The sequence below is a fragment of the Mus caroli genome, unplaced genomic scaffold, assembly GCF_978045245.1.
Source record: "Mus caroli unplaced genomic scaffold, Mus_caroli_1 scaffold_7, whole genome shotgun sequence".
Taxonomy (NCBI): Eukaryota; Metazoa; Chordata; class Mammalia; order Rodentia; family Muridae; genus Mus; species Mus caroli.
In genome coordinates, this window is record NW_028227262.1 from 143,203,699 (window position 1) to 143,225,038 (window position 21,340).

At 42.1% G+C, this 21,340-nt stretch overlaps 1 protein-coding gene across 3 annotated transcripts in view; it reads left to right on the forward strand.

Annotated features, from left to right (window-relative positions):
- The window catches only part of Slc25a13 (solute carrier family 25 member 13), a 178,567-nt gene that overhangs the window by 130,917 nt on the left and 26,310 nt on the right, over nucleotides 1-21,340 (forward strand). For all 3 annotated transcript variants that reach the window (XM_085840826.1, XM_085840824.1, XM_085840825.1), the window contains one exon: nucleotides 15,451-15,591. In XM_085840826.1, the coding sequence (XP_085696952.1) occupies nucleotides 15,451-15,591 (141 nt within the window). The remainder of the gene's footprint in view (nucleotides 1-15,450; nucleotides 15,592-21,340) is intronic.

Below are 21,340 nucleotides of genomic sequence, written 5' to 3' on the forward strand. Positions count from 1 at the left end.
TTCAGTACTCAGTACGAGAACTAAAAGTGATCTTGTTAAATAGGAAACATTTCAGTGACATTTTGGTGGCATGAGTGTCTTCTCATTGCTCTTGGTCGTGTGCCTTCCTGTCCATCATCTTTCTCCATTGTCCCTACAACATGCTCCCCACGTTCTCCAGGTCAAGATGAGTAGCAAGCACATGGGTGAACCATCCTTTTACACACTGAAAGTGTTCTTTTCAAAACTTTGCAGAACTCATTTTTAAGAATTATCATAAATAATAAAAAAAAATCAGAAAGTCCTCCCTGTCTTATGAACTCCTGGTATATGTGACATATACGAGATTTTGTGGCAGTAAATGTTCCCCTTCAGCCTTTTGGATAGGACTAAAGGTAACCATGCTCCGTTTCCTTGGGAGATAAGGAAGGGCACTGGGGTCTGACTACAGCAGCCCCTGAGGCCCTGTGCCACCTTGAGAGTTCTTGACATTCCACATCCTTTCTGCCATACTGTCGATGGGAGGTTTTGTCACAGTGGCAACATCCCACACAGATGGTTTATTGTTGGCTCACTGTCCCACACTCTCACGGGCATCAGTCCAGCATCACTTGGCTCCCATTTTAGACCTGTGACAAAACAGAGACTTGGCAGCAAAGCTTGTTCAAAGGATTGTTGGTTACTGCCTGGTAGGCCGGAAGCAAAATGTTGGAGACAGATAATACTTTCAAAACGCAGAGGCACGGTAACTTCCCAATCAGCTCAACCTGTTCATTTCAACTACGTCCCAGTAACACTACCACACTAAGAATCTATCATTGAATTTATCATGCTGTGGACACTTCCCAGAAGCCCACTGTTGGCAACAAAGCCTTGGAAACGTAAGTTTTCTAGGAATCTTTCCTATTTAAACCATAACATTGCGTATCAGAACCAGCTTCTCACATATACAAGCTAAGTGCTCCACCACGAAGCTGCACCATGAACCCTGATCTTTTCAATATAGTTCTTATTCCATCTTAACCTAGACTGCATGTCAGTTCTGGTTCTAGGCTTGACTTGAGTATCTACTGAAAACTTCCTGGCTTCACACAGTGACGTTTTACCAGCATTTCTCTAGGTTCTCTGTGTTGACTGGGCTCAGCTGGGTGGCTCTCAGTCAGGACCTCTGTGTTGTTAGCAAAGGGCTACTGGGGATGCATTTTCTAACACCTAGCCTCAAGTGGATGGTAAGATGGTGGGCTTTCATGGCTGGCACCACTTTCCTCTGTCAGCTGCTAATAACTGGGGCTGTCGTCCAGAGAACATCTACTGTTTGCTTCTCTGTGTAGCTTGGACTTTGCAAACCTTGGTAGCTTGATTCTGCAATGGAGCCTTGCTTCAGGATCTTCGACAGAAGCTGTAAAACTTCTGTTGGACTATTCTTCCACTGTGTTCTTTGCATCAGATAAGTTTGGGAGGCTAGCCCAGGTTCAGAGAAAGAATCTCTCTTCAATACAGCAGTGACCTGTAAGCCACTAACAGATTTGAGAAGCAGTGTTCAGGAGCATCCTCATTGCCTTCTGTCTAAGAAGTCTTCCGAGCAGGTCCAGCGTCTTCCTGTCTTCTGTTGATTCTCACGTTCACTTTCCTACTCCAGATTGCCACTGTTCACAGAGAGCATCAGGAACTCACCTCAGCAGCAATAACCAATAAGGGCTTACCTTGAGGGGATAGTGAAATAACATGAAATAACTTGAAATTTGGCACTTCTGCAAACTCAGTGCTGTCTTCATTTTCTCCACTAGACCGGTTGGTCCCTCTCACAGTGACTTAACATCTCTCCACACCTCTTAGCTGTCTGCTGTCAGTCTCCCCTCTCCGTGGTATTTATTGCCTTCAGAATTTGCTTCATGTTCTCCCTAGGCACCTGGCCCTTTCAGTTGACCTTTCAACCTCTTCAGCACCCCTCCCCACACCCCCCGACCTAGGTAATTACCTCATGTTGCTTAGCTATGCTCGCCTACTCAGTTATTCCTTGAGAGAAGAAAGTTAGTGGATAGATTTGATTATGGATGGTTTTGACTTGTGACTCTTACCTAGATATTCTGAAAGACTTCATTTGCATCATCTAAGAACACGATCAAACCCTCTTGGAGTGTTTTAGTTTGAGTTCTGAATTCTGTAAGAAAGTAGGCCTGAGTGTTAGTATAGGTGCTTGGGTCATGAAATATACCCAAAGCCAGATGCCTTATCATTGAACTTGAAATCTCTTGTGATTTCAAACCCAGCCATTTCAAATCAGGGAGAAATTTTTCTCAATAATGAATACACAGGCTGTCAGTCAGAGCTGTCGAGAAGCTAGCCTGAAGTAGATTTAAGTCCTATTTTTATGATCTTTCTTTTCTCAAGGGTTCCTGTAGAGATGTGCCCTCATAGCAGTTTTATTTCACAAGTCTACACCTATCCTACTTATAAGTATCAGATGACATTAGCTTAGTCATTAAGTGGAGTTTCTTTGATGTTACTCTGATATAACAGGTCAGGTAGCCAAGAAAATGCTATGTATATAATTTTATTATTTTTTGGTGCGTATATCTTTATAATTTAATTAAAATTTAATGATTTTTTCTTTATTTTACATTTTTGTTATTGTTATCATTTGAAACATTCCAGGGAAAAATTTTTGCATAGCCTGAAATCTGCATCAGGTAACTACATATTTGGTTAAGAGGGGTCGGTAAAGAGAGTAGAGGTATTTATTCTGTGTGCCAGACTTTATTAGTTTACAAATAGGTGGCCCAGGGGGAGTGTTAACTCCAGAAGAGCAAGTGAAGGAGGTGTAGCCATGACCACATATCGCCTTATCAAAGGGGGTTCACAAAGAAATAGTCCCTGAGCACGCAGAAATCGAACCAACCTTTGAAAAGTTCCTATTTACTTTATTTGACTTCATTTCTAAAAATGACATCAGAGCCCTAAGAACAGGATGAAGATAATGACTGGGGACACTTGGAACAGTTTGTTTATGATGACTCAGGTTTTAAGTCGAAAAGAGTCTTCCTGAACTTGTACAAAACCACGAAAGAACCAGAAAAGAGAGGAGTTAAAAAGGAGATGATGAACAGCCAAAAAAGGTGCTTACCATAGCAATATCCAAAGTTGGAGACATTTTTCAAGGCTGAGGAGGGATCTCCATTGACAGTCACCCGAGAAGGTTCCATGGGGATGGGGCTTAGGCCTCGATGTGGAACAGAGCTCCAGTACCTATGTGTCTCCACATGCCTTGTTGAGAGCTTTGTCTAGATGACTCTTATTTGAACTGAAGGCAAAACTGAGAACAATGCCTGATGATGCTGAGGACTTTGGATGCTCTCGACTCGGTGGCCATCTCCTCCTCCAGTTCATACACGGCAATTTAAGGCCCAGTGTGACAGCATGATAAGGAGGAAGTGCCAATCTGAGAAGGTCAAGAGCACCCAGCTTCTTCCTTACGTTGACATGTGAGGAGACGGTAGGAAGATGACATCCGTGAACTAGGAAGGTGCCCTGTGCAGCTCTGGCATCCGACCTCTCTTCGTGATGTAGCTTCTGGAACCCAGAGGAATGAATCACTTGGTGTCGTGTGCACATGACTAAGAAGCTGTTTCCTAGAATCCATAGACAGATCTGATCCAAACACATTAATGTCTTCATGTTTTCAGGCTGCAGTGCCGAAACATGATGAAACATCTTCTTAGTAGAGGGAAGTCCAGCTTTCAAGACACCCAGCCCACCAGATAACTTGTTGTTGGATTTTTCTCCCTTCTCTTCAGCAGTTAAAATATTTGATTCAGGACACCTGAAACATTGTGGCCATCTTCTGGGTTTCTAATAAATAGAGGAGGGGGTTTCTTTTTTTTTTTTTTTTCTTCTCTAAGATTTATTTATTTATTTTATGTGAGTACACTGTTGCTCTCTTCAGACACAGCAGAAGAGAGCACTGGATCCCAGAACAGATGGTTGTGAGCCACCATGTGGTTGCTGTGAATTGAACTCAGGTCCGCTGGAAGAGCAGAGTCCTCTTATCCCCTGAGCCATCTCTCCAGCCCGAGGAGGGGTTTCTTATGATATGAGAATTTGAGGAATGATTGAGCCACAGTGATCCTAGTAGTTCAGACACCAATAACCTGCTAAGCATGAGCTGATTTTAGTGGTAGCAGTCACAGTAGACAGTGTAACAGTCAGACCCTGAATATCAACATGTTTGACAGGTCCGTAACTTAATTGCTTTTTAATGTCAAATATATTCCACTTTGATTTCTTGGCCAGGCTGCTAAGGGCCTATTAAAACCCCATGAAGCTGAAAATATAAAATTTGATGTTGATAAAATGTGTAAACATAAGGACCCCTTTTCGCCTTTGCTGTGTGGTTAAAAATGTTAAGACTAGAACATTCCAGTTCGGCATCTCAGGAACAAATAAGTGGTAAGAATTTGCTCTTGCCTCTTTTCAGAGTTGTTAAATTCATATCCCCAGCTAAAGGAGGGAAGTCCTATATGGCGTTGTGTCTGAGGGTGTTCAGGTCGGTGGTTTCAGTGTTCACAAGCTCGGTTTGCCAGAGCTAAGTGCCACAGGTCAGGCGGCATACACAGCGGTTACATATTCTCTCCGCAGTTCAGGACCCTAGGAGGCCAAGGCTGAGGTCTTTCAAGATGCATTTTCTTTAGAATGCCCACATCCTCTCTGTGTCCTCATGGGGGTCCCCTCAGTCGGTGTGCTGTGTTTGTGTCTCAATGCTTTCTGAGGATACCAGTCATGGAGCAGGGTCAACCCTATAAAGCCTCTTAGTATTTGAATTACCTCTTTAAAAAAAGACTTCCCTCGAAATGCAGTTTGACATATGTGGAGTTAGCAACTGAATGTACAAATTTTGGATTTTATGATTCAGGACATAATAAGTGGGATTCTAGGCATGTGCGACCCACATACATGTTGCTGAAGAGAGCTATTAATTGGCCTAGCACAAAATGGTCACCTTACTTAAAGCGTAGTGGGATTTGTGATTCTTGATTGAGCTTAATATTGTGTCCCAATGTCAAGAGGTAAGCGAAGGGTTTTGTTTTGTTTTGTTTTCCACCTAGAAGAACTTCCTGATTGTGGGCAGGTGGGGAGACTTCTCATAAGGGACCTGACCCAGCATGGAGTGAACGACATTGGATGAACTCTTGCAATTGGTCACATTTATCAGGTTGCCTGGGAGGCTGCTGCTGGTCTCTCTTTAATACCTGACTGTTTCTGAACAATATACATTCATTTAAGCCATCACCTGTTACTTGATGACTGTTACTGTTTTCTATCTGTGATCTCTATGAAGAGTAAAAACACTTGTCCTACCTTTGAATTATTTTGATGCTTCCAGACATCAAGTCAGGACGAGTAAATGGAAAAATACATCGAGCCTAAGAATTCTTAAGAAGCCTGTTTTCTAACATCCTCACATCTCAAATGCTGTCACAACTGTATGTGTTCGTTCTATGTGACAAGTCAGTAGGCATTTGCTAGGCTAGAGCTTATTTGTAGGTACAATTTTGTTGTACCTAAATAATCAAATAATGTATTTGGGTTTAGTGAAAAAAAGTTACCCAATAACTTTATATTAATCTATTTTTGACACATGTAACACATATTTTAGAATGTCAGTGTGCAATTAGATATTCTTAGCACATGTCATTTGTGGAAAGCACTTTAAATCTAAGTACACTCAATTGAACATAATTAAAATATCAAGATACATATTCTTCATATACATTTTGCCACTTAATTTTTTAAGTAGCTATAAGTATCTACCATGTGAATTCAAATTAAAGGAAGGTGATTAAACTATGGATATATTTAATGCCTTTAGTTTAAAACATAGCAGAAATTATGTTGTATTAAAATATAGTGCTGTGTTTCTGTGGACAGCAGACTGATGGCTTCAATTGTTTTCAAAGGAAGGCTGTTCGTGTTCTTTCAAGATTGGTGACTAAAGGCTGCGTTTGTTTTTTTTTGTGTGTGTTTTGTTTTGTTTGGTTTGGTTTGGGGTTTTTTTGTTTTTGTTTTTTGTTGTTGTTGTTTTGTTTTTGTTTTTTACTTTCCTAGTTACTTATGACAGGAACCCCCAGGTCCAAGAATGAATGTTTGGGGATACTGTCTCATTTAGTAAGGACACTTTGCAGAAAAGCTTGTTGTATTCAGACAAATGTAAAAAACTGGACTATAGAGGAGTAGGAAGAGGAGGAGCCCCCTGATAATGTAAGATATTTAGATGGCTGATAACCTTCTGCAGTTGTGATAATGTACCTGTTCGACTTATAACAAGAAACCCTATTTGCCTGTACCCGTTCTACCTAAAGAGTATTGTCAGTTTAGTGAGGTTTATTGAGGGCCATTGTTCTGTGGATGTTTAGAGAAAGAGGGCAATATATCAGAGTTATGTTGCCTTTCTAAATATTTCTTGAAATGCTGTACTACTAAAGAGGTAACTGCACCCTCACCCCCAACCATAATGTTCCCAGTGCTTTCAGAGGCGTCAACAGTAAAGCAAGCCTTTTTTGTAACACGAGAAGGGAAATTGGGGTTGCAAACTTGTGAGAAAGTAAAGATAGCAAGCTTATAAAAACACCTAGGCATGGATCGAAAGAAGCTGTGATAGAAGCCATATTTCAGGTTCTTTGCAGAGTAGCCATCTAGCCCATTTTACTGAGAGAGGATATTAGAAGGAAAAAACTATAATTTTACTTTGAGCCCCAAGAAATCATATCATGTGAGAAATTAGAGCATTTTTTGAAATGATGATGCTTTGTGTAGAGAGAGCCATATTCACCTGAGAAGCTTGGTGTGTGGGCTCCATGCTGACAGAGCTGCGGCTGCCACAACCCATTTCCCTCTCTGGTTGCTCTCCGGCCACAGGCTCTAAAGGTGCATTTGTGTTGATGATGGGAGTCAGACCGGAATTGCAGTAGCCAAAGCTGTTGTATGGAGGTGTGAAAAGCACTGTATGTAGAGGTGGGGTGTCCATTGTCCTGATCATGAGCTAATGCTGTATTTATGTAAAATCTATACCAACAACAATAACCATTTTCTGCCAGCCCATCTGAATAAAATAGAAATTGCCACTAATTACCCATTTCTGATTGAGTCTAAAGCAGGCCTCAAAGATTCATATTTTAATGATTTGGAGATTATAATTTCAACTTGTCTGACTTCTGTGTGATTTGTGGACTAATCTACAGAGAGAAAATGGGATAGATCTAAAAAGCACACCTCTTCATATCTCTTTAATGCATATGGATTTATGTGCTTCACAAAAGCATCGCAGTTCTTAGGAACTGTGGCTCAGATCAGATTGACCAAAGACACGAGCAGGCATTGTACACAAAGAAGGAAAGATAACTCAAAATCTATTCCAATTCTCAGTGTCTTTGGTAATAAATTAGCATAAAGATTCTGAGCTTTGGTTTGAAATTCAGCCAGTCTGGGCTCAATTTTTATCTCTGCCGTGGACAGAATTCTGTCTCTCCTTTCTCATCTCTAGAGAAGCAAGAACAACAGAACCTGCACTGGCATGAATGGAGGAAGGGGACAAAGATGTGAGTTCAGTACTGCGCTGCAAGGGCTCCACAAATGTCTGACTCTGTCCTCTTCAGAGAAGCATAAAGAGAAAGTGTTTGTGAGGGCACTGTCATTCAAGGCTTATAACTATGACTTGTTTCTAGTCGAACCTATGAACCATTCATTCTTGGGAAGTGAGTCTACAAATACTATTCTTCCAAGGTCCCAGGATACAGATAGCATAATGGAAGAGGGGCTGCCTAGCCTGCACAAGGCCCATCGTTACCACCAAAAATGAAAGTCTACCCTTACCTTGCTTATTAGGGAGCCACATCATTCCAGAAAGGGACCTTCAGGACTGATGCATGGATAGTTGGTGTTGTCAGAAGCTTGCTGGAGATGACTGTAGTGGTGGTCACAGTAGGGGTTCTGTCTTACTAGATAAGGACCAATAGATACCTCCTGGTGCTAAGAAGGCCAGAAGGATTTGAGCAGCTTGCACATTCAAAAAACTAAAGACATGAAGGAGATGTTAAGAGGCAGCTAGCCAGGTGTGGTGGTGCATGTCTTTAATGCCAGGGGCAGGTGGCTCTGTGAGATTGAGGCCAGCCTGCCCTTCATTGTGAGTTCAAGGCTGTATTGCTTCTACTGGGAAAGCCTTCATACGCAGCCAATCACAGCTTGACAAATGTAAACTAAATGCAGCTTCCAATGCAGCTTCCTGTGAGCTTTGCATTGGTGTGTTGTCTGTGCCTGGCCCTCCTCCAGCATACAGGACCCTGGCTAGCTATGCTCTAGATGAGAATCCTGGGAAGCAGCAGTTAATAGAAGCTGGAGACTATGCCAGAAAGATCATTAAGGCAGATTCCTTCTTCATGGTTGATGGGACTACTGCTGATACACACCCAAACCAGTCCCCTAGCTTCCCCCTTTAATGAAGAAAAGATCAGCAAACAGCAACTGACTATCAGGCACACAGGTTATATGCAGAGTAAAGGGGCTCCTAGCTATAGGCAGACAGAGCCTTTCTTGCTTACTGCCTGTGCTGCCTGGACAGGGCTTTTAAGTGCACTGTGTCACTAGTTATGGGTCTTCTCATTTATGTGGCTTGTGCTACATTTAATTTTTTTTCTGTTCTAATTCATGGATGGGCACCAATAAAATTCTCCATGTGACTTTTCTTTTTAACATATTTTGAAAACTAAGTTAAAATTTTACTTAGGAAAAATGCTTTGAATGTTAAATTAATTTGAGGAAAAAGAAATTTTAATAATATTTGATTTAATTTTTTTAAATGGTGGTTTTTTTAGTAATGTCTGCATTTGAAATTGAGTTATGGGCAAATATACGTTTATAACTTTCACTCTTCCTAATAACGATAGTTGGTTCCCAGCCTTCAAATCTTTTATCCTTGTTACAACAAAACAGAAAACCTGTAATTTTCTTCATTTTGATCTTGTGTATTTTACATAGTTATTTCTTGCTAATGATACTTATTTTCAAAAAAAAGTTGAAGTATAAACTCTTTTTGGATATACCCATTCTTTCTCTCTCCTCTAAAGATATGTAATATTTTTGAACATCAAGTTCTTTCTGTTTAGAAATGTAATAGTTGGATTTTTTAATTTTTATTTTTTTGGCTATTATTCAGTAAAATAAAGTGGATTGTCAAATATTCTTGCTCAGTATAGTCACTTCTTGGGTAAGAATCCACACAGTACCCAACTTATTCATCTATGGGTCATGTGTACACACAGTAGGCTCTTTGTCGAATACCCATGTGGTGCTGCCTATGGCTCTGGCTCCTCTGCTGACAGGGACCAATACAGCCCTAAATTATGTTTAGGTACTCTGTTGTCTGTTGTAGCTTCCAGGCTGGTTTTGTTGAATTTAGCAAGAGCATACACAAGTCATTTCCTCTTTAATCGTCACCATCACCTCTATGTTGCTGATCATAACTTCTTGTAGAGTGCCTGACTCTTGTTTTGCCGTCAGTTCCAGGGGGTGGGATACGGCTGTGATTTCATGTCGGAAATGCCTTGTAGCTCAGGCTGGCCTAAAGCTTGCTTCCCAGGAAAGTGTTCAGATTTTTATCTCTCACTCTCCTCCTGTACTCAGAAATGATAGCATCTTGCTTTAAGTAAGAAAACAAGTCCCCAGCTATTCCGTCTCTGCACTCCTTGGTGACTCTAAATACCCACTGTCCTCTGCATAGTCTCCTAGTGATGGTCCTTTTCTCAGAGCCTTCCTCTCTGCCTCAGCAGCCACTTTGCTTTCACATTAGGTCACCAGGTTTGTGTCTGTGTGTGCAAATCTTGTTGACTAGTCCACCAGCTCGCTCCTTTCTAGAAGCCACATTCCTGACTTACTTCTCTGCTCCAATTCCCAGGGCAATACTGTAGTTAGTGTTTTTATTCACCACTCTTACCTTTAATTCTCCTTCCAACCTCGTACAAAATCCTAGTTGGAGCTTCAGTGGAGTGCGCCCTCAACTGAGTCTTAGTTCTGCCCACTTCACGCTCTGGGTAGATGGCTCTCTATTATTCTCTGTCCTCTGAAAGGGCTGCAGACCTAACTCCTTCCACCTTCCCTCCCATGCTGCATTCTAACCTTGTTGGTTGTCATTGCACCCAAGGCCTCTCATCCCTTCCCTTCTCATTACAGACATAATTGTTCTAATTGTACCTTTTCTCTCTTACCCAATCTGCTAAAACCCTAATTGTTACCCTTGGCTTGGGCCCCTTTTTTTCCAAATTAGCACCAAACACAGCCCTTTGTTATCTAAGCCTCTTTCCAAGTCTTGGATGCTCCCCTGCAGTTCTGAGTTATCTGTTTACATGCCCTCTCTTCATTCAGATTTAACTGCACCACATCCACTGTACATTCCTTCTTCAGGATGGTGGTCAGGGTCCAGTCCTTCTTTCCAGAACTTTTTTTCCTCATGATTTGGCTCAGTGGTTTCATCTTCTGCCATTCTCTTTCATACCCTTCTGTTCTATCTAAATCGGTGGTTCTCGACCCATGGGTTGAGACCCTTTGGGGAATTGCATACCAGATATTCTAAATACTCATAGTATGCTTCATGACAGTACAAAATTAAAGTGATGAAGTAGCAAAGGCAAGAAGATCACTTAAGATTGAAGTCAGCATACTTTATAAAGCAAGTTCCAGACCAGCCAGGACTATATAGCAAGACCTAATCTTTCTCCTTCTCACTTAACAAAAAAACAAAACACAATGGTAAGACTGTTTTTAGAAGCTCCGTCTCCAAATACATGCACTCACTGAAGCATAGGTGCTTAGGTATCTCAACTTGGTCATAGACATCTGTGACCTTTGATAAACTAGTTTAACTTGTACAGTCACCTTTTTGTGCTTACCCTGATGTAAAGATACACAGTACATGCAAAACAGGGTCCAAGTCATCCATGTGAGATATGAACTGGATGTCCATTATTATTTCTGCTCTTATTTTAAGTTCTCCAAGAACAGGAATGTTTTCTTGCTTCTGCAAAATCTCCAGGGTGAACTTTGCCCTTTTGGGGGTGAAGCAAGGAAGTTTGCTCCAAGGAAGGTTGACCTCAAATTTTCTATACAGCATAGGAATTCTTCGTCTTCTTGTCTGCCTCCATCTCCCACATGCTGAGGTTACAGATAGTGTGCTCCCACAGCAAGCTCTTAAGCACAACTTTGAACATCAGTGTTTATAAAACATTTAGAAAATAATTGTGTGAATAGATATTCAGGAGCAGAAACAAGTGTATCAGTTAGTTTTCTGTTGCAGTGATAAAATACCATCACCAAATACCTCATGAAAAAGTTTTTGTGAGCTTATGGTTCCAGAGGGCTACCTACATGTCCATCCATCACAGCAAGGGACTATCCTGCTGGCCACAGATAGGCAGCAGGAATAGGAAGCTGAGAAATATGAGTCTTTAATAGCAAGCACGGAGCTGACAAACCAGAAGTGGGATAACACACAGCCCACCTCCAGTGATGCACTTCCTCCAAGTCTACAACTCCCCACATCTCTCCAGATAGTGCCACCAATTGGGGACGAAGGTTTCAGATACCAGAGTCTAAGTGGCACATTTCCCATTTTAAACCACCACAGTGAGTCTGTGTTTTTGTTTGTTTGTTTGTTTGTCTTTTCATGTTGGAGTCAGTAACAGAAGCTACAGCAAGAAAACCAGAAAGAAGTCCCTGCCTTCTTTCTGCCAGAGACTCCAGAAAGTCATAAGAAAATGATTTCTGGCAAACACCACATGTACACAAAAGCCAGCATCTTTGTCCATCCTGAGCTCTCAGGTGATGAGGGACACAACGCCTTTGTGTACAATAGGTGTTCCTGTTCATTGTTGGCCCGTATGAGGTCTCTTTGATCTCTACAGAGGAGGAACGTGGCTAAGGTACTATGAATGGACAATAGAGTGGGAGTTGGAAGAGCAGCAGGCAGCCAGTGTACTGTGTAGTGATCAAGTCCTGGAGATGCCCAGACACTGTGCACCAAATGATAAGCATCTTCACTTGGTGCCTTCAAGTCTCGTTTCCTCCCTGCCAGACTCCAAAGGACCTGTCTAATCTTTGACACCTTTCGAGTGTGCCACACTGGGTCTGTGGGTTTTTTATTTCTTAGTCTGCCGGAGGCTAGGTATACATTCTTCCATTTCTACTACCATTACAGCTTCTTTCTAGTGCATCTAGTCTCTGCAGTCCTACGAAGGGTATTTTTTCTCTGGTGCATCTCAAGTATCCGAAACTTGCAATCTAGTTCTGCTGTTCCTAAGAGTCGGTATCTGTCTGCTGTCTTGGAGTTAGAGTTTGAGAGTTAAGTTCCTATTTTATTGGATACATTGTTAACTTTTACAGGTGTTTGTAAAGAAATAAAATAATGAGACAATTCTGTGTCTAAAAATTATACCTTTGATAATGGCAATGCTTGGTTGTGAGATCAAAAGGAAAACATAAAAGCTATTCTCTGAAATAATATGGGGGACTGGAATTAGAAATCATAGCTTTTATAGAAGATGAGAAAACCTTCAGAATTGACAGGCAGCCTCCAGATTGCATATTAAAGAGCTTTTTCAGTCCTCCATGTGTATAACCAGTTAGGAAAAGTTTTAAAAAGCACAGACACAGAAATTCTTAATTAGTTATCTGGTGTGGAGTCCAGAAGTCACTGCCCCTTACAAGCTCAGCAGGTGATTGTAACCTGGCTGGGGCCCAGAACCGGTGCCTGTGACAAAAGAAATGGGCCCCTATCTGTGTAGTGCCACCGCTCAGCCTTGCCCGCCAACCAGCTGGGCAGGAAAGTGCATGGTCAGCATTTCTTTGCTTTTTGTAATAAGTGAGGCAATCTGACAGACAAGTGAGCTGAGGGTCCATCTTCCACAGGGCACTCGGCTGCCTCCTCACCTGCTGTGAGATGTGAGAACCCTGGCCTGTTCTAAGAATTACCCATTTGGAGAAATTGTGCATTACGGTTGCAGGCTGCAGTGCCTCTTGGTAGCCTTGCCTCCTGCCCTTGACACTGCATGCTCAGAAAGTTCTCTCTACTCTAAAAAACAATGAAAGTCAGAAAGAGAAACCAGCCCTTAGGTTAATTCTGTCCTACTCGGTTTTGTCCCATGGAAGAATTTTTATTGCTCCAGCTAGAACCTCTCCCCCCTTAAAGCTCATTTTGTATTTGATAATGATCTCCACTTTAATATGAAGAGTTCTCTGGTCCAGAAGCACTAAACGACTCTTCCCTGTGTACCTAGTTTGGTAACTAAGGTCATGTCTTGCTCATCAGCTGACCACATGTTGTGGAGGAATCGCCTGCAGACCCACAGGATGCTCTAGGGTGATGGAAACAGGGGCTTCCCCCTGCCAACACCAGGTTCCTGCAAAGGCAGCTCTTCTGAGCAGAGGACAAGATATTATTGTATGGACCAGGTGGACACAAGCTCCCAGACATGCTGCCTCAGGCGTTGTTTCCTACCTTGTACAGCCCTTCCCGGGACCTCCCAAGTTGATCGGATGGCCTCCTAGACCAGGGGATGGGCAAGACACATCCTGGGAGTGAACAGGGAGGGGTAGCCTGCATCCAAAAAATGCGTGAACACCACTGCTCTGTAAATGCAGAGACAGGGAAAGTTTGTTTTGCTTTGTTTCGTTTAAAAAAAAAAAAAAGAGCTAATGTGTCCTGATGAAGATACTACATTGTTGAAAAGAGAAAAACAATAAACAAGCATTTCTTCCACTTTTTGTTAGCACCTTTGTCATAGTAACACAGCATCTATACAGAAATTTAAAATGTACTAAGGCAAACTTAAACTCTGTCATTTTATCACCTCTGAAGCATCCCTTTGGTATGGGTGTTTGTGTGCAGTAACACTTTCCACTTAGCACGTACAGTGGACATGTAACACAGTACTTGGTGCGAAGTGTTCAGTGCATGGGTGTACTCAAATTCATCTCATCTGCTCTCACCGTTGGATGATTATGCTGTTTCTGAGTCTTATTGCACGATATCATGAACAATAGTCCAGAGACCACTCTCGGAGCTTAATGCATTCCATTTAGTGCATACAGACAGACCATTTGAGAGATGGATGCATTGAGTCCCAGGAGTAGAGAATCTTCTAGACGGCTCTTCCATTTGATAGCAACACTGATTTACCTGTTTGCATAATGGCCTCTCATAAGCTGTGTGAGTCTCATATCTGTGTTCTGGAGTGAGTGACATCATTTCATAATACACATTCAAATTTGTGCCACACCGGGACTAATCTTAGTTGGATTATATAAAATTTGGTATATTTCTAATTAAGAAATAACAAGTTGGAGGCCATTAAGAAAAAAACATACAGGCTTACAATTAATACGGACTTAGCTTCAAAATGAGGTTTCCTGTGTTGCACTCTCTAAACATTTCACTGACAATTTTGGGGTGTGGTACCCAGTCATTGCTGGAGTGGATGAGCACACAGTGTAGGAACTTTAGGCTGTAATCAATTTAATTCATATCTTTACCATTCAATGTATCATTTATTTTACATAAAAGAATGATTCTACACACAGTCAATGTATAAATAAAGTTGTAAGAGTAAATAAATGGAATTTGAATCCTGCTGGGTTTTCTTAAGATTTTCTCCCTCTGAGTTTACAAGATTTTGGCAATTTTTAAATCACTGCCAGAATCAGGAAATCTGTGACACAATTTGTCCTCCTTGCTCCCTCCTATTTTCGAGACACACATTTGTTTGAAAATTAATTAATTTTTATTTTATTATTTTGAGTTTAGTCTATGCCTTTGTATCCTTGGCTTGGGTGTTCTGGTAGCAGTTATCCATGCTTTCTGAAATCCTGTTTTCCTGGTGCTGGGGATCAAAACTGGAGTCTTATGCTTGCAAAAGGCCTTGTGCACACCACTTAGAGTTCTCTCTGATTTCAGGGCAAGCCGAGCCCACAGCAGTCTCCTTCAACTCCATGGGTTCTTTTGTTGTCCACAAAACTAGCATCTCTGTCCTGGAAGCTGGAGTCCAAAAGTGGATTTTGATTCACATAAGTCTCTAGCTGTATTTTGATTCTTTTTAAAAATTTAGTTACGTGTGTGTGTGTGTGTGCGTGTGCGTGTGTGTGTGTGTGTGTGTTGAGAAAGTCACAGAATAACCTGTTGGGAGTCAACTCTCTTTCCACCACATGAGTCCCAGGAATTGAACTAGGTCCTCAGGCTTGGCGACAAGTACCTTTACCCATTTAGCCATCTTACTGATGGACCATCTGTTTTAATTGGTAGATAGAACTGAGTTATCTGAGACCATCAATCCATGGTGATAGAATATCCCAAACTTGGTTCAGAGAAAGTTTTCTTCTTGCCTTGATCCCTTAACACGTTTCAGCTTTGATGCTAAGTTTCTCTTTTCTCTTTAGGCTGGAGGCTCCCAAGTGATTTTCACAAATCCTTTAGAGATTGTGAAGATCCGCCTGCAAGTGGCCGGAGAGATCACCACTGGCCCCCGAGTCAGCGCTCTGTCGGTGGTGCGAGACCTGGGGTTCTTTGGCATCTACAAGGTAACTTTTGTTTTACTGACTTGCTTAATTATTGTTATTTTAAGCAGATAAGAGTTAAGTTCTGCTAGAACCCATAGGGCACTATCGTGTCAACTAGGAGGAGACCCTGCCTACCATCTGCCAGCAAATTGCCCTTAGAGACCAAGGCTCAGAAGGACTGTGATGGGAGTGGCTTCTGATAAGAGTCTGTGAGTGCCAGTCTCTTCAGTGGCACTGACCTCAGCCACTGGCTGCAGGTGTTTTTTTTCTTTTTTTGTTTTTGTTTGTTTGGTTTTTTTGGACTTATATTGATATAAGAACTGGATTCTCTTTGTGTGTGTGTGTGTGTGTGTACATGGGGTGTGGGTACACACATGTTTGAATGTGTGAACACATGCTGGGATACCCAAAGATCAACACTGAGTGTCTTCTACCACTTTCTGTTGTTTTATGACATGTGTTCCTCACTGCATCTGGAACCCACTGACTGGCTAGGCTGGCTTGCAATGAGTCCCCGTGGCTCCTGTTTCCACCTTCCCAACACTGGGGTTACAGGCATGTGACTACAGCTAGCTTTTTCTGTGTGCCCTGGAGATCCATACTGATGCCTTTAACCTTGCAAGACAAGCAAAATATGAGCCATCTCCCCAACCCCAAACCAAATTCTTAGATCAAGAACTTTCTGATGCTACATATATTCTGTCACCAGGTAGCTTTCCTGGTAAATAATTGGTAACAATTGGTACCTCTTCTTCATTATTATAAACCTCACTCATTTTTTTGTTTATAAAATGGTTTTCCAGGATGACGGTGTCAAGTTTTAGTGGAAATTTGAAAAGTTTTCCGTACTTTTCTACCAAAGAATTGCACTGGAATAGCCCTTAATACCAGTGCTTGGGAGGGAGAGACAGATGATTTCAAAGCCAGCCTGGTTTAACAGAGAGAGTTCAAAGCCAGGTTTCTCTGTGTAGCCCTGGCTGTCCTGGAACTCACTTTGTAGACCAGGCTGGCCTCGAACTCAGAAATCCGCCTGCCTCTGCCTCCCGAGTGCTGGGATTAAAGGCGTGTGCCACCACGCCCGGCTCCCACTCTATTCAAATAAGATTTTAATAGAATCTGTTGCCAACTCAATGGGGTGGAAATTCAAAGTCTGCCTGAAGTAGCTTAATTTATATATGCAGAAAAATAGATAATTAATAGAGCATACACACAAATCAATGTTTTATTCAAAATATTTGTGTGAATTTTCAATTTTTAAGCAGTACCCCACCATTCCTTACTGTTTTTTGACACTACGTAGGTTGACTTCTAGAGTACACTGTCTTTATCTTCAACTAAGCCATGCATGTGAAGTGCATTTGATGTCCAAGGCCCTGGGGATTTACCCTATAGACTCTTAACACTAACACACTGAAGTCTTCCCTTCCCCGTCATCCCATGTGGGTACAAGGGACCCTGAATGGGTAACAACCGGCCATTCTGAGCATTTAGGGCCTTCAGCCAGCGTGGTGTTTAACTTCTCATTCCCCGAGTACTTTGTTTCTGGGTTCTGCCAGTGAATATTCAGAATTCAGTGGAGCTTCCTTTAGACAACTCCATGCACCCCAGATGGCTCTCTGCATCCCTCCAGATCCTGTGGGTGTTCGAGTATCCCGTGATCTGAGCCTCTAGGATCAGATAGAATGTGCCTCTCTCTACTGGGCATTATCTAAGAAGGGAGGTAGGTGTGTGAGCTAGTTTGGAATAAATTTATGGTTGTAGAGTGGTTTTGCTTTTAACTCTGCGTGCGTGCGTGCGTGTGTGCGTGCGTGAGCGCATGCATGGGTATGCATATCAAGTTCAGAGGACACATATGAAGAGTCATTTCTCTCTGTCCACCTTTACATTGATTAATGGGATCACTCTCAGGTGCCAGGCTTGTAGCGGGAGGCTTTACCCACAAAGCCATCCCTAAAAATGGCTCTTTTATTTTTAAATAGCACCAAAGATGCTCATCCTTTCATTGAGCAATGAACAGTCTCTATAGCTATTTTGGTTGCAAATGTATTACCAGCTATAAGACGTTAACAGCATTGTTGAGAGCAAGTACCCTCTAACATTGTAGGCCCTTGCCTTCTGTGACATGATGTAGTAGTAGCTTGTCACTTTGACAGGATGCCAGGCAGCCTTTCAACAGGCTGTCTAGTAAAAAGCACTTGGAATGATAGCAGGGACTGTTATCAAAATATCTCCTTAGATGAAATGGTAGAAACTTGTTTGCAGATGCAAGAGCAGACTGAGCGACTCTTGCAGATGACACCAGGCTGGGGCTGGGTGCTTTCCGTCTTCATATTATCTCTCAATCTTAATCCCTGTAACCCTCCTTGGAAGTCACAGGCACCCTGATTTTGGAGTTGGGTGAGCAGCGGCTCCCAGCCGCGGTTTTTGAGCTGAGAGGGGAGGCTCAGCCGTTGCTTGTTTGCACTTTTGTGCTAAAGTTGCTTTTCTGAAATGAGCAAGATGGCTCACGTTTGAGCAAGTGCGCTCTCCCATACGTTAGTTAATTACTAGTCTAGTGGTTTAATCTAGCTCAGAAGCATTCCCCAAGGCTTGGCGCTGCCTTGCAAAATGCTGTTTTGGTGAATTGGTAATTACCACATGAAGTTACTAGTGACTGTGAGCCGAAAAGTTGATTTCATTGTGTGAAAGTGCCCTGGCCATAACCTTCCTTCAGGCATCCCCATCAGCCAAAGTCCTAGAGACTCAAAGGTTGCCCAGCCGTTGGGACCTCTCTGGTGGTGTCTGCTTGTGGCTTCACCCCAGACAGCTTCAATTTTGTTATTCCAGTTTTGTTTTGTGAACCTGGACTCCAGGCCTCTCTACCTCACTGTTCCTTGGCCAGGCATCTCTTTAAGAACTGCTAGGAGTGAGCTTCACCGCTGTAGTTTCCATGTGGTCCCAGGGGAATTTTGTTTGGTGAGGGAGGGCTTTCTACTCCCAGTTTCCAGGTAGCTTTAGCTCATTAGAGAAAATGCAAATGGATGGAGCAACCTGATACTTTACCTTTGTTAGTTGTCCCTTCAGGTAAGTCTTTAAGAGAAGGACCCCAGGCCTAACTTTTATTGGGGCAGTGCTCTTCCTTCTCCTTCCCAGGCTCCCCTTTGTTTGCTCTGTTAACATTACAATACCACAGGCCCCGGGGGGTGTGTGATTGATTCTGTCTGTGTGTTTAGGACTGCTGAGTTTAACCTTAACTGAATTGATTCGACCAAGCTTTCTGGTTTTGTTTTTTTTTCTCTCACGAATTGACTTGCAAAGTACCTTAGCCTTCTGTGACCCAGTAAATGGCAGTTAGAATATGTGCCTTAAAAAAAAAAAATACATCTGCAACTGAAAAATCAAAATGTACAGTAAACACATTACACTGCTGAAGTTGGAAATAACTCAGTAAAGATGTAGCAAACTATGTAAACAAAAACTGGTAGCATTTGAGACCTAGTTAAAGCAGACAGGAAAGAGATGATGAGAATAAAGGGAGAATAAGTAATTGCCTTTCAAAGACTCTTTAATATGAAAAAAAAACCCAAAAGATAAATGTCAAAACAAATGCCCACGCCCTGCTTTTCCTCAGGGCATGAGAATGCAAGGTCTGCACTTGCAGCTCAGTGATGGAGTCCTTACCTGTGCTGTGTGTGCAGGTGTGCGCTCACAGAGAGTGGGGAGCAGGGAGAGTCAAGGCATCGTATGTGTATGTGGATAGAGTACTCTTACCCTGTTTTATGGCCTGTGTTCCTGTAGCACAAACTAAATGGTCTGCTATGGAAAGAGGACTGTGAATTGACCTGTGTGTTGGACCTGTCAGTTTATAAAGCTTATCCTTTAGCATCAAATGGAAGCCGACGAATGGAGGTCAAAAAACAGTTTCACTAGAAGGCAGCAGTGGTACAGTTGGCCTCTGCAGACAAAACTTGGCCACTGAGGAGTAAGGATGGGCACCACCCTGCTTTAACAGAAAGGGTTTTACTGTAATCCCAGGTGTCAGCTGCCAGGGAGAGGCCACCTAGGAATATGGGCTCCTCTTACATTGTTCGCTTTATTACACTGTATTATTGGGCATTGTTCATGTAAGTTTGTTTTAAATCTGTGTACCTCAAAACGCTTACATGCACAACCATTTTGTGTCAATAGGTTGCTGGAGCTATTGTCGGTGTGCTCTGAAAGCAAGTATAGCATCAGCTTATTTGCTTCAAAAGCTCAAACCATCCAGAGTACGAGAGTAAAACTAATTCTCTATAACCCAAACTATACGAGAGTATGAGTGCCTTATAAATCCAGCGTTTCTAAACAGTACATCCGAGGTCTCTTCTGTCATGTTCATAGCCACATGGTTTTAAGGGGTTTGTGTGTGTGTGTGTGTTACTAAGAAAAGTTTTTTAACTAGTTTCTTATAATCATCAGCAATTGTTTTTTTCTAATTTTATAGATGTTGGAAGTAGGTTATAATAAATTCAAGAGATTAGTGAAAAAGAAGCAGCCTTTGATACACTAATACACTGCAGAATGGGACACAGCACAGAGAATAGCTAATACACTGACTTGGTATTTTGAAAGTCTTCCAAACTTGAGAAGCCCCTGTCCTCTTCTCCTACCGGCTGGGAGTAACAAATAATCTGGGCCTTGAAACTGCCCCTTTTTCTAATCACAGGCTCATTCGTATAGCACATCTCCTATGACTTTCCAAGTCTCGGAGTCCCCAGAGAGCCGATGCCAGCTGCCAGCCGGGGGGAGGAAAGGCCTGGAAGCTCCCACTTATCTCTAACTGATGAACTATAAACATCATAGTGGCAACGGACTGTAGCATATTATCCCTTATGAGAAGTTAGGCGGTGGATTCCTGTGTGTGCTTGGCACACCTTTGGGAGTGTATGTAAAAGACAAATTCTTAGAAATGAAATTGTAGATCACTTTGTGTAAACATTTCGGTATTAGTGGATTTAATCAATTGCACCTATTTATCGACACCGATGAGAATAATTACCCGTGTGTCTGCATAGCTTACAGAGTATCTCTTTTGATGTATCTATGCCCACATGAAGAAAGCAGTTGTGCAGGTATTTGTTTGTTTTTTGAGAGCACCTCAGTTGAGAAGGGAACACGTTGTCACTTTGCATCCACCTTAGTGGCCGTTCCCACGTTCCCATCTCTGCTTTTATCTTTTAACTGGACCTCTGTAGGAGCCTCCTGAGGGCTTTCTGTGACTCTTGGCTTTTCCAAAACCCAGCAGCTGAAATAATGTAAATAAAATTAATCCACTCTCTGAGCACACATGTGTTATTGTTTATGGAAGCTTTATTTATAATTGCCCAAACCTAGAAGCAATGAAGATGTCCCTTGGTAAATGAGTGGATGAACGTACTGTGGTATATTGGACAATGGAAAAAATGCTAAAACAAAACAAAACAAACAATGAGCTGGGGGCTAGAGAGAGATCTCAGCGGTTCATAGCACAGGCTGTTCTTTCAGAATACCCAGTTTCAATTCCCAGCACCTAGATAGTGACTCACAACTATCTATACCTCCAGTTCCAGGGGGTAGGACGCCCTTTTCTGGTCTCTACTGGCTCCGCGCACACACATGGTGCACCAGCGTGCATGGCAGGCAAAACATTAATAGGCATTAAATAAAATTAAAATTGAATTAAAAAGAAAAATGAACTATAAAGCCATGAGGAGGGACAAAGGAAAGGTAAACTCGTGCCATTATGTGAAAGACACAAGTCTGAACACACTAC